General features: G+C 50.7%; 1 protein-coding gene across 5 annotated transcripts in view; it reads right to left on the minus strand.

The window, feature by feature from the left end:
• Window positions 1-22,389, minus strand: part of NADSYN1 (NAD synthetase 1) — a 138,545-nt gene that overhangs the window by 47,837 nt on the left and 68,319 nt on the right. For all 5 annotated transcript variants that reach the window (XR_013640538.1, XR_013640539.1, XM_078882223.1 and 2 more), the window contains one exon: window positions 4,158-4,209. Coding sequence is in view for 3 of the 5 variants with exons in the window: in XM_078882223.1 (XP_078738349.1) it covers window positions 4,158-4,209 (52 nt within the window). In the remaining 2 variants the exon portion in view is untranslated. The remainder of the gene's footprint in view (window positions 1-4,157; window positions 4,210-22,389) is intronic.

The following is a 22,389-nucleotide window of genomic DNA, read 5'->3' on the forward strand; positions in this document are numbered from 1 at the left end:
CTGTGTGATCCCAATCGAGTGGTTCTGCAGTTGATTTGTCAGCATTGTTGGGGGATGTGGTTTTGGCCGATAGCAAGTTGCGCTGTGCGTGTTTGGTGTGTGTGTGGTGTGTGTGGTGTGTGTGTAGTGTGTGTAGTGTTTGGTGTGTGTGGGTGTAGTGTGTGTGGTATGTGTGTGTGTGGTGTGTGTGTGGTGTGTGTGTGTGTTGTGTGGGTTTAGCTATGGGGAGGAGGGAAACTGGACAAGCCGTACGGAGGGAACCCCATGCAGAACAGGGGGAGAACAGACAAACTCCACTCACTCAAATTTCGATTTAAAGCTTTCGTGACTGCAGGGATTCATCTTCTTGGTTCTTTCGGTAAAGTCACGTAGAAGGGAAGTAATAAAATAATAAAAATAAAACATAATAAAACAATTCTCACGACGTTTCGGCCACAACGCAAGCAGCCGTCCTCAGGCGAAGAATGAAACACCACCAAGCTTGGAGCGTATATTTAAGCTGGGTTAGAGGGGGGGAGGTGGGAAGAAGAGCGCCTAAACAAAATAATTTGCATATCAAGAGGAATTCAGCATATGGAAAATGCGTAGGAGGTGGGCGGGGGGGGGTTCCAAATCAATACTATGCCCGTGCATAATGCAGGATTAGCAGCATCGAAGGGGGGGGGGGGAGGGGGGGTAGCATTAACAAAGGAAAGGAATGTTAATAGTATGTAGCTACAGTTACTAAACAACCACGTAAAAAAAACTAAAGTATAAACTGCATAACAAACTAAAGTATAAACTACATAGCATCATCAGTATACTTACTATACTCTACAATAAGCTGAGTTACTAAGTAATACATAAAAAATTCTACCTTGTAAAAAAATTATATAATATGCTTCCATCTAAACTTTATTCTCTTACATCACACGCGTCTATACCGTACTATATACTTCCATAGACAAACCCAACATTAAATTACATACTGTATTGCTATAAACCACCCTATACCTTATACATTTTAATATAACACTATGTATTATTCTACCCACCCTAATGTGTATCAAAATGGTTTATTACGTCCTTCCAGTGATTGCTAAGCCAGAATCCATCTTCTCGGTTAAAATTGTCTCTGTGTTTGTATATGTGGATCGCCTCATGAACGAATCTCTCATGATAGCCAGATGGCTTGCAGAGAACCTCTGTCTTGGAGAAGTCAATGTCATGTGATCCCACTGAGTTGTAACAGTGATCTGCCACGGCTGAGGTGTTTGTCCTACCGTGTTTCAGGTCAGCTTTATGTTCACGGATGCGGTCCGAGACATGTCGTTTGGTTTCCCCAATGTAACTGCTACCACAGAGGCAACTTAGTTTGTAGACACCAGGGTACTGTATGTCTGGAACCACATCTTTTACAGACGGTACCAGATCACGGATTTTATGTACTGTGTTGAATCGGACCTGGATCTTGTGTTTAATCAGGATTTTGGAGATCTTTTTTGTGACCCCAGCAATGTAGGGTAAGGTGATGGTCTTGAAAGGCTCCTCAACATGATCCTTCTTGATGGTTGGAGTGATGGCTTTGCGGATTGTGTAGTCGGAGTAACCATTAGCCTTAAGAGCTTGGCGTACGTGTTTGAGTTCACTGGAAATGTGTTCATGGTCGGAGATGCATTGGGCTCTATGATATAGAGTCTTGATGAGGGAATTCTTCTGGGATGGATGGTGGTGGGAATCCGGTTTTAGATAAGCAGCCTCGTCTCCAAAACCAACAACATCATTTCTGCTTCAACCGCATTAATTGATCAGACCAAACAGTTCTCGTTGAAACCTTCTGCAGCCAGGCCACCAAGATTGTACGGCTTGCCAAAGATACATAAAGAAGATACACCTCTTCGTCCCATTGTCTCTACTATCAACTCCCCCACTTACAAACTGGCTCGTTTTTTTTGTCCGAAATCCTACGGCCTTTCACTGGAAAAACCACCTCTGCAGTACTAAACTCTACTGACCTGGTATCGACAATCAAGGGGATTGCCCTGTCCCCAGACGACCTGCTTGTCAGTTTTGATGTGGTTTCCTTGTTCACCAAGGTGCCTGTGCCTGACACCATCGCAATCATTGAAGACTTGGTTCATCAAGGACTGAATGCTGGGGTACCCCCACTGGTGAGACACTGCTTAACCAATACATACTTCACCTGGAATGGAACCTTCTACAAGCAAATTGAGGGCACCCCAATGGGCTCCCCCCTATCTCCGGTTGTAGCCAACATCTTCATGGAGAAATTTGAGACGGACGCCATCCAGACTGCCACTCTACGCCCGACCTTATGGAAGAGATACGTAGACGACACTTTTGTCATCTGGCCACATGGCCGGCCTGCTCTAGACCAATTTCTCGACCACATCAATTCCATACACCCAGCCATCAGATTCATCATGGAAGTCGAAAATGATGGCAAGCTACCCTTTTTGGATGTCCTAATCAAAAGGAGACCTGATGGTTCAATGAGCCACTCTGTCTACAGGAAAGCCACCCACACGGATGCTTATCTAAAACCGGATTCCCACCACCATCCATCCCAGAAGAATTCCCTCATCAAGACTCTATATCATAGAGCCCAATGCATCTCCGACCATGAACACATTTCCAGTGAACTCAAACACGTACGCCAAGCTCTTAAGGCTAATGGTTACTCCGACTACACAATCCGCAAAGCCATCACTCCAACCATCAAGAAGGATCATGTTGAGGAGCCTTTCAAGACCATCACCTTACCCTACATTGCTGGGGTCACAAAAAAGATCTCCAAAATCCTGATTAAACACAAGATCCAGGTCCGATTCAACACAGTACATAAAATCCGTGATCTGGTACCGTCTGTAAAAGATGTGGTTCCAGACATACAGTACCCTGGTGTCTACAAACTAAGTTGCCTCTGTGGTAGCAGTTACATTGGGGAAACCAAACGACATGTCTCGGACCGCATCCGTGAACATAAAGCTGACCTGAAACACGGTAGGACAAACACCTCAGCCGTGGCAGATCACTGTTACAACTCAGTGGGCTCACATGACATTGACTTCTCCAAGACAGAGGTTCTCTGCAAGCCATCTGGCTATCATGAGAGATTCGTTCATGAGGCGATCCACATATACAAACACAGAGACAATTTTAACCGAGAAGATGGATTCTGGCTTAGCAATCACTGGAAGGACGTAATAAACCATTTTGATACACATTAGGGTGGGTAGAATAATACATAGTGTTATATTAAAATGTATAAGGTATAGGGTGGTTTATAGCAATACAGTATGTAATTTAATGTTGGGTTTGTCTATGGAAGTATATAGTACGGTATAGACGCGTATGATGTAAGAGAATAAAGTTTAGATGGAAGCATATTATATAATTTTTTTACAACGTAGAATTTTTTATGTATTACTTAGTAACTCAGCTTATTGTAGAGTATAGTAAGTATACTGATGATGCTATGTAGTTTATACTTTAGTTTGTTATGCAGTTTATACTTTAGTTTTTTTTACGTGGTTGTTTAGTAACTGTAGCTACATACTATTAACATTCCTTTCCTTTGTTAATGCTACCCCCCCTCCCCCCCCCCCCTTTGATGCTGCTAATCCTGCATTATGCACGGGCATAGTATTGATTTGGAACCGCCCCGCCCACCTCCTACGCATTTTCCATATGCTGAATTCCTCTTGATATGCAAATTATTTTGTTTAGGCGCTCTTCTTCCCACCTCCCCCCCTCTAACCCAGCTTAAATATACGCTCCAAGCTTGGTGGTGTTTCATTCTTCGCCTGAGGACGGCTGCTTGCGTTGTGGCCGAAACGTCGTGAGAATTGTTTTATTATGTTTTATTTTTATTATTTTATTACTTCCCTTCTACGTGACTTTACCGAAAGAACCAAGAAGATCCACTCACTCAGTCGCTCACTTACATACACTCACTCATATACACTCACACTCTCGCTCTCTCACTCACCGCTAGTGTCCCCATGAGCGTCACCGTGAGTGTCACTGTGAGTGTCACCGCTAGCGTCACGTCTAGCATCACACAGGCAGTGACACACAAACACGACAGCAGCACTCAAGTACCGAGGTAGGCGCAGCAGACGACAATGCTGGCGCCACACCCCTCCATGGGTTACCTGCTCAGTTATCTCCTGGATGATGCGTGGCAGATAATGATCCTCCACCTCCCTGCGTGAACCACAGCGGTGCACACACAGTGTCACTAACCACTCACACCACAGTGTCACTAACCACTCACCACTCACACCACAGTGTCACTAACCACTCACCCCACTGTGTCACTAACCACTCACACCACAGTGTCACTAACCACTCACAGTGTCACTCACCACTCACACCACAGTGTCACTAACCACTCACACCACAGTGTCACTAACCACTCACCACTCACACCACAGTGTCACTAACCACTCACCACTCACACCACAGTGTCACTAACCACTCACACCACAGTGTCACTAACCACTCACCACTCACACCACAGTGTCACTAACCACTCACCCCACTGTGTCACTAACCACTCACATCACAGTGTCACTAACCACTCACAGTGTCACTCACCACTCACACCACAGTGTCACTAACCACTCACACCACAGTGTCACTAACCACTCACCACTCACACCACAGTGTCACTAAACACTCACCACTCACACCACAGTGTCACTAACCACTCACACCACAGTGTCACTAACCACTCACCACTCACACCACAGTGTCACTAACCACTCACCACTCACACAACAGTGTCACTAACCACTCACACCACAGTGTCACTAACCACTCACCCCACAGTGTCACTAACCACTCACCACTCACACCACAGTGTCACTCACCACTCACACCACAGTGTCACTAACCACTCACCACTCACACCACAGTGTCACTCACCACTCACACCACAGTGTCACTAACCACTCACCACTCACACCACAGTGTCACTCACCACTCACACCACAGTGTCACTAACCACTCACCACTCACACCACAGTGTCACTAACCACTCACACCACAGTGTCACTAACCACTCACACCACAGTGTCACTAACCACTCACACCACAGTGTCACTAACCACTCACCACTCACACCACAGTGTCACTCACCACTCACACCACAGTGTCACTAACCACTCACACTACAGTGTCACTAACCACTCACCCCACAGTGTCACTAACCACTCACCACTCACACCACAGTGTCACTCACCACTCACACCACAGTGTCACTAACCACTCACCACTCACACCACAGTGTCACTCACCACTCACACCACAGTGTCACTAACCACTCACCACTCACACCACAGTGTCACTCACCACTCACACCACAGTGTCACTAACCACTCACCACTCACACCACAGTGTCACTCACCACTCACACCACAGTGTCACTAACCACTCACCACTCACACCACAGTGTCACTCACCACTCACACCACAGTGTCACTAACCACTCACCACTCACACCACAGTGTCACTCACCACTCACACCACAGTGTCACTAACCACTCACACCACAGTGTCACTAACCACTCACACCACAGTGTCACTCACCATTCACACCACAGTGTCACTAACCACTCACACCAGTGTCACTAACCACTCACACCACAGTGTCACTAACCACTCACCCCACAGTGTCACTAACCACTCACAGTGTCACTAACCACTCACACCACAGTGTCACTAACCACTCACCACTCACACCACAGTGTCACTCACCACTCACACCACAGTGTCACTCACCACTCACAGTGTCACTCACCACTCACACCACAGTGTCACTAACCACTCACCACTCACACCACAGTGTCACTCACCACTCACACCACAGTGTCACTAACCACTCACACCACAGTGTCACTCACCACTCACACCACAGTGTCACTCACCATTCACACCACAGTGTCACTAACCACTCACACCAGTGTCACTCCCCACTCACCACTCACAGTGTCACTCACCACTCACACCACAGTGTCACTCACCACTCACACCACAGTGTCACTCCCCACTCACCACTCACAGTGTCACTCACCACTCACACCACAGTGTCACTCACCACTCACAGTGTCACTCACCACTCACACCACAGTGTCACTCACCACTCACAGTGTCACTCACCACTCACACCACAGTGTCACTAACCACTCACACCACACTGTCACTCACCACTCACAGTGTCACTCACCACTCACACCACAGTGTCACTAACCACTCACACCACAGTGTTACTCAACACTCACAGTGTCACTCCACACTCACACCACAGTGTCACTCACCACTCACACCACAGTGTCACTCACACCACAGTGTCACTAACCACTCACACCACAGTGTCACTAACCACTCACACCACAGTGTCACTCACACCACAGTATCACTAACCACTCACACCACAGTGTCACTCACCACTCACACCACAGTGTCACTCACACCACAGTGTCACTAACCACTCACACCACAGTGTCACTCACCACTCACACCACAGTGTCACTCACCACTCACACCACAGTGTCACTAACCACTCACACCACAGTGTCACTAACCACTCGCACCACAGTGTCACTCACCACTCGCACCACAGTGTCACTAACCACTAACACCACAGTGTCACTCACCACTCACACCACAGTGTCACTAACCACTCACCCCACAGTGTCACTCACCACTCACACCACAGTGTCACTCACAACTCGCACCACAGTGTCACTCCCCAGTGACACCACAGTGTCACTCACCACTCACACCACAGTGTCACTAACCACTCACACCACAGTGTCAGTAACCACTCACACCACAGTGTCACTCACCACTCACACCACAGTGTCACTAACCACTCACACCACAGTGTCACTCACCACTCACACCACAGTGTCACTAACCACTCACACCACAGTGTCACTAACCACTCACACCACAGTGTCACTCACCACTCGCACCACAGTGTCACTCACCACTCACACCACAGTGTCACTCACCACTCACACCACAGTGTCACTAACCACTCACACCACAGTGTCACTAACCACTCACACCACAGTGTCACTAACCACTCACACCACAGTGTCACTCACCACTCACACCACAGTGTCACTCACCACTCACACCACAGTGTCACTCAACACTCACACCACAGTGTCACTAACCACTCACACCACAGTGTCACTAACCACTCACACCACAGTGTCACTCACCACTCACACCACAGTGTCACTCACCACTCACACCACAGTGTCACTAACCACTCACACCACAGTGTCACTAACCACTCACACCACAGTGTCACTCACCACTCACACCACAGTGTCACTCACCACTCACACCACAGTGTCACTCACCACTCACACCACAGTGTCACTAACCACTCACACCACAGTGTCACTCACCACTCACACCACAGTGTCACTAACCACTCACACCACAGTGTCACTCACCACTCACACCACAGTGTCACTAACCACTCACACCACAGTGTCACTCACCCCTCACACCACAGTGTCACTAAACACTCACACCACAGTGTCACTAACCACTCACCCCACAGTGTCACTAACCACTCACAGTGTCACTAACCACTCACACCACAGTGTCACTAACCACTCACCACTCACACCACAGTGTCACTCACCACTCACACCACAGTGTCACTAACCACTCACACCACAGTGTCACTAACCACTCACCACTCACACCACAGTGTCACTCAACACTCACACCACAGTGTCACTAACCACTCACACCACAGTGTCAATCACCACTCACACCACAGTGTCACTCACCATTCACACCACAGTGTCACTAACCACTCACACCAGTGTCACTCCCCACTCACCACTCACAGTGTCACTCACCACTCACACCACAGTGTCACTCACCACTCACACCACAGTGTCACTCCCCACTCACCACTCACAGTGTCACTCACCACTCACACCACAGTGTCACTCACCACTCACAGTGTCACTCACACCACAGTGTCACTCACCACTCACAGTGTCACTCACCACTCACACCACAGTGTCACTAACCACTCACACCACACTGTTACTCACCACTCACAGTGTCACTCCACACTCACACCACAGTGTCACTCACCACTCACACCACAGTGTCACTCACACCACAGTGTCACTAACCACTCACACCACAGTGTCACTAACCACTCACACCACAGTGTCACTCACACCACAGTATCACTAACCACTCACACCACAGTGTCACTAACCACTCACACCACAGTGTCACTAACCACTCACACCACAGTGTCACTCACCACTCACACCACAGTGTCACTCACACCACAGTGTCACTAACCACTCACACCACAGTGTCACTCACCACTCACACCACAGTGTCACTGACCACTCACACCACAGTGTCACTAACCACTCACACCACAGTGTCACTAACCACTCACACCACAGTGTCACTCACCACTCGCACCACAGTGTCACTAACCACTCACACCACAGTGTCACTCACCACTCACACCACAGTGTCACTAACCACTCACACCACAGTGTCACTCACCACTCACACCACAGTGTCACTCACAACTCGCACCACAGTGTCACTCCCCATTCACACCACAGTGTCACTCACCACTCACACCACAGTGTCACTAACCACTCACACCACAGTGTCACTAACCACTCACACCACAGTGTCACTCACCACTCACACCACAGTGTCACTAACCACTCACACCACAGTGTCACTCACCACTCACACCACAGTGTCACTAACCACTCACACCACAGTGTCACTAACCACTCACACCACAGTGTCACTCACCACTCGCACCACAGTGTCACTCACCACTCACACCACAGTGTCACTCACCACTCACACCACAGTGTCACTAACCACTCACACCACAGTGTCACTAACCACTCACACCACAGTGTCACTCACCACTCACACCACAGTGTCACTCACCACTCACACCACAGTGTCACTCAACACTCACACCACAGTGTCACTAACCACTCACACCACAGTGTCACTAACCACTCACACCACAGTGTCACTCACCACTCGCACCACAGTGTCACTCACCACTCACACCACAGTGTCACTCACCACTCACACCACAGTGTCACTAACCACTCACACCACAGTGTCACTAACCACTCACACCACAGTGTCACTCACCACTCACACCACAGTGTCACTCACCACTCACACCACAGTGTCACTCACCACTCACACCACAGTGTCACTCACCACTCACACCACAGTGTCACTAACCACTCACACCACAGTGTCACTCACCACTCACACCACAGTGTCACTAACCACTCACACCACAGTGTCACTCACCACTCACACCACAGTGTCACTAACCACTCACACCAGTGTCACTCACCCCTCACACCACAGTGTCACTAACCACTCACACCACAGTGTCACTAACCACTCACACCACAGTGTCACTCACCACTCGCACCACAGTGTCACTCACCACTCACACCACAGTGTCACTAACCACTCACACCACAGTGTCACTCACCACTCACACCACAGTGTCACTAACCACTCACACCACAGTGTCACTCATCATTCGCACCACAGTGTCACTCACCACTCACACCACAGTGTCACTCACCACTCACACCACAGTGTCACTCACCACTCACACCACAGTGTCACTAACCACTCACACCAGTGTCACTCACCACTCACACCACAGTGTCACTAACCACTCACACCACAGTGTCACTCACCACTCACACCACAGTGTCACTAACCACTCACACCACAGTGTCATTCACCACTCACACCACAGTGTCACTAACCACTCACACCACAGTGTCACTAACCACTCACACCACAGTGTCACTAACCACTCACACCACAGTGTCACTCACCACTCACACCACAGTGTCACTAACCACTCACACCACAGTGTCACTAACCACTCACACCACAGTGTCACTAACCACTCACACCACAGTGTCACTCACCACTCACACCACAGTGTCACTCACCACTCACACCACAGTGTCACTCACCACTCACACCACAGTGTCACTAACCACTCACACCACAGTGTCACTCACCACTCGCACCACAGTGTCACTAACCACTCACACCACAGTGTCACTCACCACTCACACCACAGTGTCACTCACCACTCACACCACAGTGTCACTAACCACTCACACCACAGTGTCACTCACACCACAGTGTCACTAACCACTCACACCACAGTGTCACTCACCACTCACACCAGTGTCACTAACCACTCACACCACACTGTCACTCACCACTCACAGTGTCACTCACCACTCACACCAGTGTCACTAACCACTCACACCACAGTGTTACTCACCACTCACAGTGTCACTCCCCACTCACACCACAGTGTCACTCACCACTCACACCACAGTGTCACTCACACCACAGTGTCACTAACCACTCACACCACAGTGTCACTAACCACTCATACCACAGTGTCACTAACCACTCACACCACAGTGTCACTCACACGACAGTGTCACTAACCACTCACACCACAGTGTCACTAACCACTCACACCACAGTGTCACTCACCACTCACACCACAGTGTCACTCACACCACAGTGTCACTAACCACTCACACCACAGTGTCACTCACCACTCACACCACAGTGTCACTCACCACTCACACCACAGTGTCACTCACCACTCACACCACAGTGTCACTAACCACTCACACCACAGTGTCACTCACAACTCACAACACAGTGTCACTAACCACTCACACCACAGTGTCACTCACCACTCACACCAGAGTGTCACTAACCACTCACACCACAGTGTCATTCACCACTCACACCACAGTGTCACTCACCACTCACACCACAGTGTCACTAACCACTCACACCACAGTGTCACTCACACCACAGTGTCACTAACCACTCACACCACAGTGTCACTCACCACTCACACCACAGTGTCACTAACCACTCACACCACACTGTCACTCACCACTCACAGTGTCACTCACCACTCACACCACAGTGTCACTAACCACTCACACCACAGTGTTACTCACCACTCACAGTGTCACTCCCCACTCACACCACAGTGTCACTCACCACTCACACCACAGTGTCACTCACACCACAGTGTCACTAACCACTCACACCACAGTGTCACTAACCACTCATACCACAGTGTCACTAACCACTCACACCACAGTGTCACTCACACGACAGTGTCACTAACCACTCACACCACAGTGTCACTAACCACTCACACCACAGTGTCACTCACCACTCACACCACAGTGTCACTCACACCACAGTGTCACTAACCACTCACACCACAGTGTCACTCACCACTCACACCAGTGTCACTCACCACTCACACCACAGTGTCACTCACCACTCACACCACAGTGTCACTAACCACTCACACCACAGTGTCACTCACCACTCACACCACAGTGTCACTAACCACTCACACCACAGTGTCACTCACCACTCACACCACAGTGTCACTAACCACTCACACCACAGTGTCATTCACCACTCACACCACAGTGTCACTAACCACTCACACCACAGTGTCACTAACCACTCACACCACAGTGTCACTCACCACTCACACCACAGTGTCACTCACCACTCACACCACAGTGTCACTAACCACTCACACCACAGTGTCACTAACCACTCACACCACAGTGTCACTCACCACAAAAACCACAGTGTCACTCACCACTCACACCACAGTGTCACTCACCACTCACACCACAGTGTCACTAACCACTCACACCACAGTGTCACTCACCACTCGCACCACAGTGTCACTAACCACTCACACCACAGTGTCACTCACCACTCACACCACAGTGTCACTCACCACTCACACCACAGTGTCACTAACCACTCACACCACAGTGTCACTCACACCACAGTGTCACTAACCACTCACACCACAGTGTCACTCACCACTCACACCACAGTGTCACTAACCACTCACACCACACTGTCACTCACCACTCACAGTGTCACTCACCACTCACACCACAGTGTCACTAACCACTCACACCACAGTGTTACTCACCACTCACAGTGTCACTCCCCACTCACACCACAGTGTCACTCACCACTCACACCACAGTGTCACTCACACCACAGTGTCACTAACCACTCACACCACAGTGTCACTAACCACTCACACCACAGTGTCACTCACACCACAGTGTCACTAACCACTCACACCACAGTGTCACTAACCACTCACACCACAGTGTCACTCACCACTCACACCACAGTGTCACTCACCACTCACACCACCGTGTCACTAACCACTCACACCACAGTGTCACTCACCACTCACACCACAGTGTCACTCACCACTCACACCACAGTGTCACTAACCACTCACCACTCACACCACAGTGTCACTCACCACTCACACCACAGTGTCACTAACCACTCACCACTCACACCACAGTGTCACTCACCACTCACACCACAGTGTCACTAACCACTCACACCACAGTGTCACTAACCACTCACACCACAGTGTCACTAACCACTCACCACTCACACCACAGTGTCACTCACCACTCACACCACAGTGTCACTAACCACTCACACTACAGTGTCACTAACCACTCACCCCACAGTGTCACTAACCACTCACCACTCACACCACAGTGTCACTCACCACTCACACCACAGTGTCACTAACCACTCACCACTCACACCACAGTGTCACTCACCACTCACACCACAGTGTCACTAACCACTCACCACTCACACCACAGTGTCACTCACCACTCACACCACAGTGTCACTAACCACTCACCACTCACACCACAGTGTCACTCACCACTCACACCACAGTGTCACTAACCACTCACCACTCACACCACAGTGTCACTCACCACTCACACCACAGTGTCACTAACCACTCACACCACAGTGTCACTAACCACTCACACCACAGTGTCACTCACCATTCACACCACAGTGTCACTAACCACTCACACCAGTGTCACTAACCACTCACACCACAGTGTCACTAACCACTCACCCCACAGTGTCACTAACCACTCACAGTGTCACTAACCACTCACACCACAGTGTCACTAACCACTCACCACTCACACCACAGTGTCACTCACCACTCACACCACAGTGTCACTCACCACTCACAGTGTCACTCACCACTCACACCACAGTGTCACTAACCACTCACCACTCACACCACAGTGTCACTCACCACTCACACCACAGTGTCACTAACCACTCACACCACAGTGTCACTCACCACTCACACCACAGTGTCACTCACCATTCACACCACAGTGTCACTAACCACTCACACCAGTGTCACTCCCCACTCACCACTCACAGTGTCACTCACCACTCACACCACAGTGTCACTAACCACTCACACCACAGTGTCACTCACCACTCACACCACAGTGTCACTCACACCACAGTATCACTAACTACTCACACCACAGTGTCACTCACCACTCACACCACAGTGTCACTCACCACTCACACCACAGTGTCACTAACCACTCACACCACAGTGTCACTAACCACTCGCACCACAGTGTCACTCACCACTCGCACCACAGTGTCACTAACCACTAACACCACAGTGTCACTCACCACTCACACCACAGTGTCACTAACCACTCACACCACAGTGTCACTCACCACTCACACCACAGTGTCACTCACAACTCGCACCACAGTGTCACTCCCCACTCACACCACAGTGTCACTCACCACTCACACCACAGTGTCACTAACCACTCACACCACAGTGTCACTAACCACTCACACCACAGTGTCACTCACCACTCACACCACAGTGTCACTAACCACTCACACCACAGTGTCACTCACCACTCACACCACAGTGTCACTAACCACTCACACCACAGTGTCACTAACCACTCACACCACAGTGTCACTAACCACTCACACCACAGTGTCACTCACCACTCGCACCACAGTGTCACTCACCACTCACACCACAGTGTCACTCACCACTCACACCACAGTGTCACTAACCACTCACACCACAGTGTCACTAACCACTCACACCACAGTGTCACTCACCACTCACACCACAGTGTCACTCACCACTCACACCACAGTGTCACTCACCACTCACACCACAGTGTCACTAACCACTCACACCACAGTGTCACTCACCACTCACACCACAGTGTCACTAACCACTCACACCACAGTGTCACTCACCACTCACACCACAGTGTCACTAACCACTCACACCACAGTGTCACTCACCCATCACACCACAGTGTCACTAAACACTCACACCACAGTGTCACTAACCACTCACCCCACAGTGTCACTAACCACTCACAGTGTCACTAACCACTCACACCACAGTGTCACTAACCACTCACCACTCACACCACAGTGTCACTCACCACTCACACCACAGTGTCACTCACCACTCACAGTGTCACTCACCACTCACACCACAGTGTCACTAACCACTCACCACTCACACCACAGTGTCACTCACCACTCACACCACAGTGTCACTAACCACTCACACCACAGTGTCACTCACCACTCACACCACAGTGTCACTCACCATTCACACCACAGTGTCACTAACCACTCACACCAGTGTCACTCCCCACTCACCACTCACAGTGTCACTCACCACTCACACCACAGTGTCACTCACCACTCACACCACAGTGTCACTCCCCACTCACCACTCACAGTGTCACTCACCACTCACACCACAGTGTCACTCACCACTCACAGTGTCACTCACCACTCACACCACAGTTTCACTCACCACTCACAGTGTCACTCACCACTCACACCACAGTGTCACTAACCACTCACACCACACTGTCACTCACCACTCACAGTGTCACTCACCACTCACACCACAGTGTCACTAACCACTCACACCACAGTGTTACTCACCACTCACAGTGTCACTCCACACTCACACCACAGTGTCACTCACCACTCACACCACAGTGTCACTCACACCACAGTGTCACTAACCACTCACACCACAGTGTCACTAACCACTCACACCACAGTGTCACTCACACCACAGTATCACTAACCACTCACACCAATGTGTCACTAACCACTCACACCACAGTGTCACTCACCACTCACACCACAGTGTCACTCACACCACAGTGTCACTAACCACTCACACCACAGTGTCACTCACCACTCACACCACAGTGTCACTCACCACTCACACCACAGTGTCACTAACCACTCACACCACAGTGTCACTAACCACTCGCACCACAGTGTCACTCACCACTCACACCACAGTGTCACTAACCACTTGCACCACAGTGTCACTAACCACTCACACCACAGTGTCACTAACACCACAGTGTCACTAACCACTCACACCACAGTGTCACTCACCACTCACACCACAGTGTCACTAACCACTCACACCACACTGTCACTCACCACTCACAGTGTCACTCACCACTCACACCACAGTGTCACTCACCACTCACACCACAGTGTCACTCACACCACAGTGTCACTAACCACTCACACCACAGTGTCACTAACCACTCACACCACAGTGTCACTCACACCACAGTGTCACTAACCACTCACACCACAGTGTCACTAACCACTCACACCACAGTGTCACTCACCACTCACACCACAGTGTCACTCACACCACAGTGTCACTAACCACTCACACCACAGTGTCACTCACCACTCACACCACACTGTCACTCACCACTCACACCACAGTGTCACTAACCACTCACACCACAGTGTCACTAACCACTCGCACCACAGTGTCACTCACCACTCGCACCACAGTGTCACTAACCACTCACACCACAGTGTCACTCACCACTCACACCATAGTGTCACTAACCACTCACACCACAGTGTCACTCACCACTCACACCACAGTGTCACTCACACCACAGTGTCACTCACCACTCACACCACAGTGTCACTCACCACTCACACCACAGTGTCACTAACCACTCACACCACAGTGTCACTAACCACTCACACCACAGTGTCACTCACCACTCACACCACAGTGTCACTAACCACTCACACCACAGTGTCACTCACCACTCACACCACAGTGTCACTAACCACTCACACCACAGTGTCACTAACCACTCACACCACAGTGTCACTCACCACTCGCACCACAGTGTCACTCACCACTCACACCACAGTGTCACTCACCACTCACACCACAGTGTCACTAACCACTCACACCACAGTGTCACTAACCACTCACACCACAGTGTCACTCACCACTCACACCACAGTGTCACTCACCACTCACACCACAGTGTCACTCACCACTCACACCACAGTGTCACTAACCACTCACACCACAGTGTCACTAACCACTCACACCACAGTGTCACTCACCACTCGCACCACAGTTTCACTCACCACTCACACCACAGTGTCACTCACCACTCACACCACAGTGTCACTAACCACTCACACCACAGTGTCACTAACCACTCGCACCACAGTGTCACTCACCACTCGCACCACAGTGTCACTCACCACTCGCACCACAGTGTCACTCACCACTCACACCACAGTGTCACTCACCACTCACACCACAGTGTCACTAACCACTCAAACCACAGTGTCACTCACCACTCACACCAGTGTCACTAACCACTCACACCACAGTGTCACTAACCACTCACACCACAGTGTCACTCACCACTCGCACCACAGTGTCACTAACCACTCACACCACAGTGTCACTCACCACTCACACCACAGTGTCACTAACCATTCACACCACAGTGTCACTCACCACTCACACCACAGTGTCACTAACCACTCACACCACAGTGTCACTCACCACTCACACCACAGTGTCACTAACCACTCACACCACAGTGTCACTCACCACTCACACCACAGTGTCACTAACCACTCACACCACAGTGTCATTCACCACTCACACCACAGTGTCACTAACCACTCACACCACAGTGTCACTAACCACTCACACCACAGTGTCACTCACCACTCACACCACAGTGTCACTCACCACTCACACCACAGTGTCACTAACCACTCACACCACAGTGTCACTAACCACTCACACCACTGTGTCACTCACCACTCACACCACAGTGTCACTCACCACTCACACCACAGTGTCACTCACCACTCACACCACAGTGTCACTAACCACTCACACCACAGTGTCACTCACCACTCGCACCACAGTGTCACTAACCACTCACACCACAGTGTCACTCACTAATCACACCACAGTGTCACTCACCACTCACACCACAGTGTCACTAACCACTCACACCACAATGTCAATCACACCACAGTGTCACTAACCACTCACACCACAGTGTCACTCACCACTCACACCACAGTGTCACTCACACCACAGTGTCACTAACCACTCACACCACAGTGTCACTAACCACTCACACCACAGTGTCACTCACACCACAGTGTCACTAACCACTCACACCACAGTGTCACTAACCACTCACACCACAGTGTCACTCACCACTCACACCACAGTGTCACTCACACCACAGTGTCACTAACCACTCACACCACAGTGTCACTCACCACTCACACCACAGTGTCACTCACCACTCACACCACAGTGTCACTAACCACTCACACCACAGTCTCACTAACCACTCGCACCACAGTGTCACTCACCACTCGCACCACAGTGTCACTAACCACTCACACCACAGTGTCACTCACCACTCACACCACAGTGTCACTCACCACTCGCACCACAGTGTCACTCACCACTCACAACACAGTGTCACTCACCACTCACACCACAGTGTCACTAACCACTCACACCACAGTGTCACTAACCACTCACACCACAGTGTCACTCACCACTCACACCACAGTGTCACTAACCACTCACACCACAGTGTCACTCACCACTCACACCAGTGTCACTCACCACTCACCACAGTGTCACTAACCACTCACACCACAGTGTCACTAACCACTCACACCACAGTGTCACTCACCACTCGCACCACAGTGTCACTCACCACTCACACCACAGTGTCACTCACCACTCACACCACAGTGTCACTAACCACTCACACCACAGTGTCACTAACCACTCACACCACAGTGTCACTCACCACTCACACCACAGTGTCACTAACCACTCACACCACAGTGTCACTCACCACTCACACCACAGTGTCACTAACCACTCACACCACAGTGTCACTCACCACTCACACCAGTGTCACTCACCACTCACACCACAGTGTCACTCACCACTCAAACCACAGTGTCACTCACCACTCACACCACAGTGTTACTCACCACTCACACCACAGTGTCACTAACCACTCACACCACAGTGTCACTCACCACTCACACCACAGTGTCACTCACCACTCGCACCACAGTGTCACTCACCACTCACACCACAGTGTCACTCACCACTCACACCACAGTGTCACTAACCAGTCACACCACAGTGTCACTAACCACTCACACCACAGTGTCACTCACCACTCACACCACAGTGTCACTAACCACTCACACCACAGTGTCACTCACCACTCACACCACAGTGTCACTAACCACTCACACCACAGTGTCACTCACCACTCACACCACAGTGTCACTAACCACTCACACCACAGTGTCACTCACCACTCACACCACAGTGTCACTAACCACTCACACCACAGTGTCACTCACCACTCACACCACAGTGTCACTAACCACTCACACCACAGTGTCACTAACCACTCACACCACAGTGTCACTCACCACTCGCACCACAGTGTCACTCACCACTCACACCACAGTGTCACTCACCACTCACACCACAGTGTCACTAACCACTCACACCACAGTGTCACTAACCACTCACACCACAGTGTCACTCACCACTCACACCACAGTGTCACTCACCACTCACACCACAGTGTCACTCACCACTCACACCACAGTGTCACTAACCACTCACACCACAGTGTCACTAACCACTCACACCACAGTGTCACTCACCACTCGCACCACAGTGTCACTCACCACTCACACCACAGTGTCACTCACCACTCACACCACAGTGTCACTAACCACTCACACCACAGTGTCACTAACCACTCACACCACAGTGTCACTCACCACTCGCACCACAGTGTCACTCACCACTCACACCACAGTGTCACTCACCACTCACACCACAGTGTCACTCACCACTCACACCACAGTGTCACTAACCACACACCACAGTGTCACTCACCACTCGCACCACAGTGTCACTAACCACTCACACCACAGTGTTACTCACCACTCGCACCACAGTGTCACTAACCACTCACACCACAGTGTCACTCACCCCTCACACCACAGTGTCACTAACCACTCACACCACAGTGTCACTAACCACTCACACCACAGTGTCACTCACCACTCGCACCACAGTGTCACTCACCACTCACACCACAGTGTCACTAACCACTCACACCACAGTGTCACTCACCACTCACACCACAGTGTCACTAACCACTCACACCACAGTGTCACTCACCACTCGCACCACAGTGTCACTCACCACTCACACCACAGTGTCACTCACCACTCACACCACAGTGTCATTCACCACTCACACCACAGTGTCACTAACCACTCACACCACAGTGTCACTCACCACTCACACCACAGTGTCACTAACCACTCACACCACAGTGTCACTCACCACTCACACCACAGTGTCACTAACCACTCACACCACAGTGTCATTCACCACTCACACCACAGTGTCACTAACCACTCACACCACAGTGTCACTAACCACTCACACCACAGTGTCACTCACCACTCACACCACAGTGTCACTAACCACTCACACCACAGTGTCACTCACCACTCGCACCACAGTGTCACTAACCACTCACACCAGTGTCACTCACCACTCACACCACAGTGTCACTCACCACTCACACCACAGTGTCACTAACCACTCACACCACAATGTCACTCACACCACAGTGTCACTAACCACTCACACCACAGTGTCACTCACCACTCACACCACAGTGTCACTAACCACTCACACCACAGTGTTACTCACCACTCACAGTGTCACTCCCCACTATCACCACAGTGTCACTCACCACTCACACCACAGTGTCACTCACACCACAGTGTCACTAACCACTCACACCACAGTGTCACTAACCACTCACACCACAGTGTCACTCACACCACAGTGTCACTAACCACTCACACCACAGTGTCACTAACCACTCACACCACAGTGTCACTCACCACTCACACCACAGTGTCACTCACACCACAGTGTCACTAACCACTCACACCACAGTGTCACTCACCACTCACACCACAGTGTCACTCACCACTCACACCACAGTGTCACTAACCACTCACACCACAGTGTCACTCACCACTCACACCACAGTGTCACTAACCACTCACACCACAGTGTCATTCACCACTCACACCACAGTGTCACTAACCACTCACACCACAGTGTCACTAACCACTCACACCACAGTGTCACTCACCACTCACACCACAGTGTCACTCACCACTCACACCACAGTGTCACTAACCACTCACACCACAGTGTCACTAACCACTCACACCACAGTGTCACTCACCACTCACACCACTGTGTCACTCACCACTCACACCACAGTGTCACTCAGCACTCACACCACAGTGTCACTAACCACTCACACCACAGTGTCACTCACCACTCGCACCACAGTGTCACTAACCACTCACACCAGTGTCACTCACCACTCACACCACAGTGTCACTCACCACTCACACCACAGTGTCACTAACCACTCACACCACAATGTCACTCACACCACAGTGTCACTAACCACTCACACCACAGTGTCACTCACCACTCACACCACAGTGTCACTAACCACTCACACCACAGTGTTACTCACCACTCACAGTGTCACTCCCAACTCACACCACAGTGTCACTCACCACTCACACCACAGTGTCACTCACACCACAGTGTCACTAACCACTCACACCACAGTGTCACTAACCACTCACACCACAGTGTCACTCACACCACAGTGTCACTAACCACTCACACCACAGTGTCACTAACCACTCACACCACAGTGTCACTCACCACTCACACCACAGTGTCACTCACACCACAGTGTCACTAACCACTCACACCACAGTGTCACTCACCACTCACACCACAGTGTCACTCACCACTCACACCACAGTGTCACTAACCACTCACACCACAGTGTCACTAACCACTCGCACCACAGTGTCACTCACCACTCGCACCACAGTGTCACTAACCACTCACACCACAGTGTCACTCACCACTCACACCACAGTGTCACTCACCACTCGCACCACAGTGTCACTAACCACTCACACCACAGTGTCACTCACCACTCACACCACAGTGTCACTAACCACTCACACCACAGTGTCACTCACAACTCACACCACAGTGTCACTAACCACTCACACCACAGTGTCACTAACCACTCACACCACAGTGTCACTCACCACTCACACCACAGTGTCACTAACCACTCACACCACAGTGTCACTCACAACTCACACCACAGTGTCACTAACCACTCACACCACAGTGTCACTAACCACTCACACCACAGTGTCACTCACCACTCGCACCACAGTGTCACTCACCACTCACACCACAGTGTCACTCACCACTCACACCACAGTGTCACTAACCACTCACACCACCGTGTCACTAACCACTCACACCACAGTGTCACTCACCACTCACACCACAGTGTCACTAACCACTCACACCACAGTGTCACTCACCACTCACACCACAGTGTCACTAACCACTCACACCACAGTGTCACTCACCACTCACACCAGTGTCACTCACCACTCACACCACAGTGTCACTCACCACTCACACCACAGTGTCACTAACCAGTCACACCACAGTGTCACTAACCACTCACACCACAGTGTCACTCACCACTCACACCACAGTGTCACTAACCACTCACACCACAGTATCACTCACACCACAGTGTCACTAACCACTCACACCACAGTGTCACTAACCACTCACACCACAGTGTCACTCACCACTCACACCACAGTGTCACTCACACCACAGTGTCACTAACCACTCAGACCACAGTGTCACTCACCACTCACACCACAGTGTCACTCACCACTCACACCACAGTGTCACTAACCACTCACACCACAGTGTCACTAACCACTCGCACCACAGTGTCACTCACCACTCGCACCACAGTGTCACTAACCACTCACACCACAGTGTCACTCACCACTCACACCACAGTG

Source organism: Lampetra fluviatilis, chromosome 64, assembly GCF_964198595.1.
Source record: "Lampetra fluviatilis chromosome 64, kcLamFluv1.1, whole genome shotgun sequence".
NCBI lineage: Eukaryota > Metazoa > Chordata > Hyperoartia > Petromyzontiformes > Petromyzontidae > Lampetra > Lampetra fluviatilis.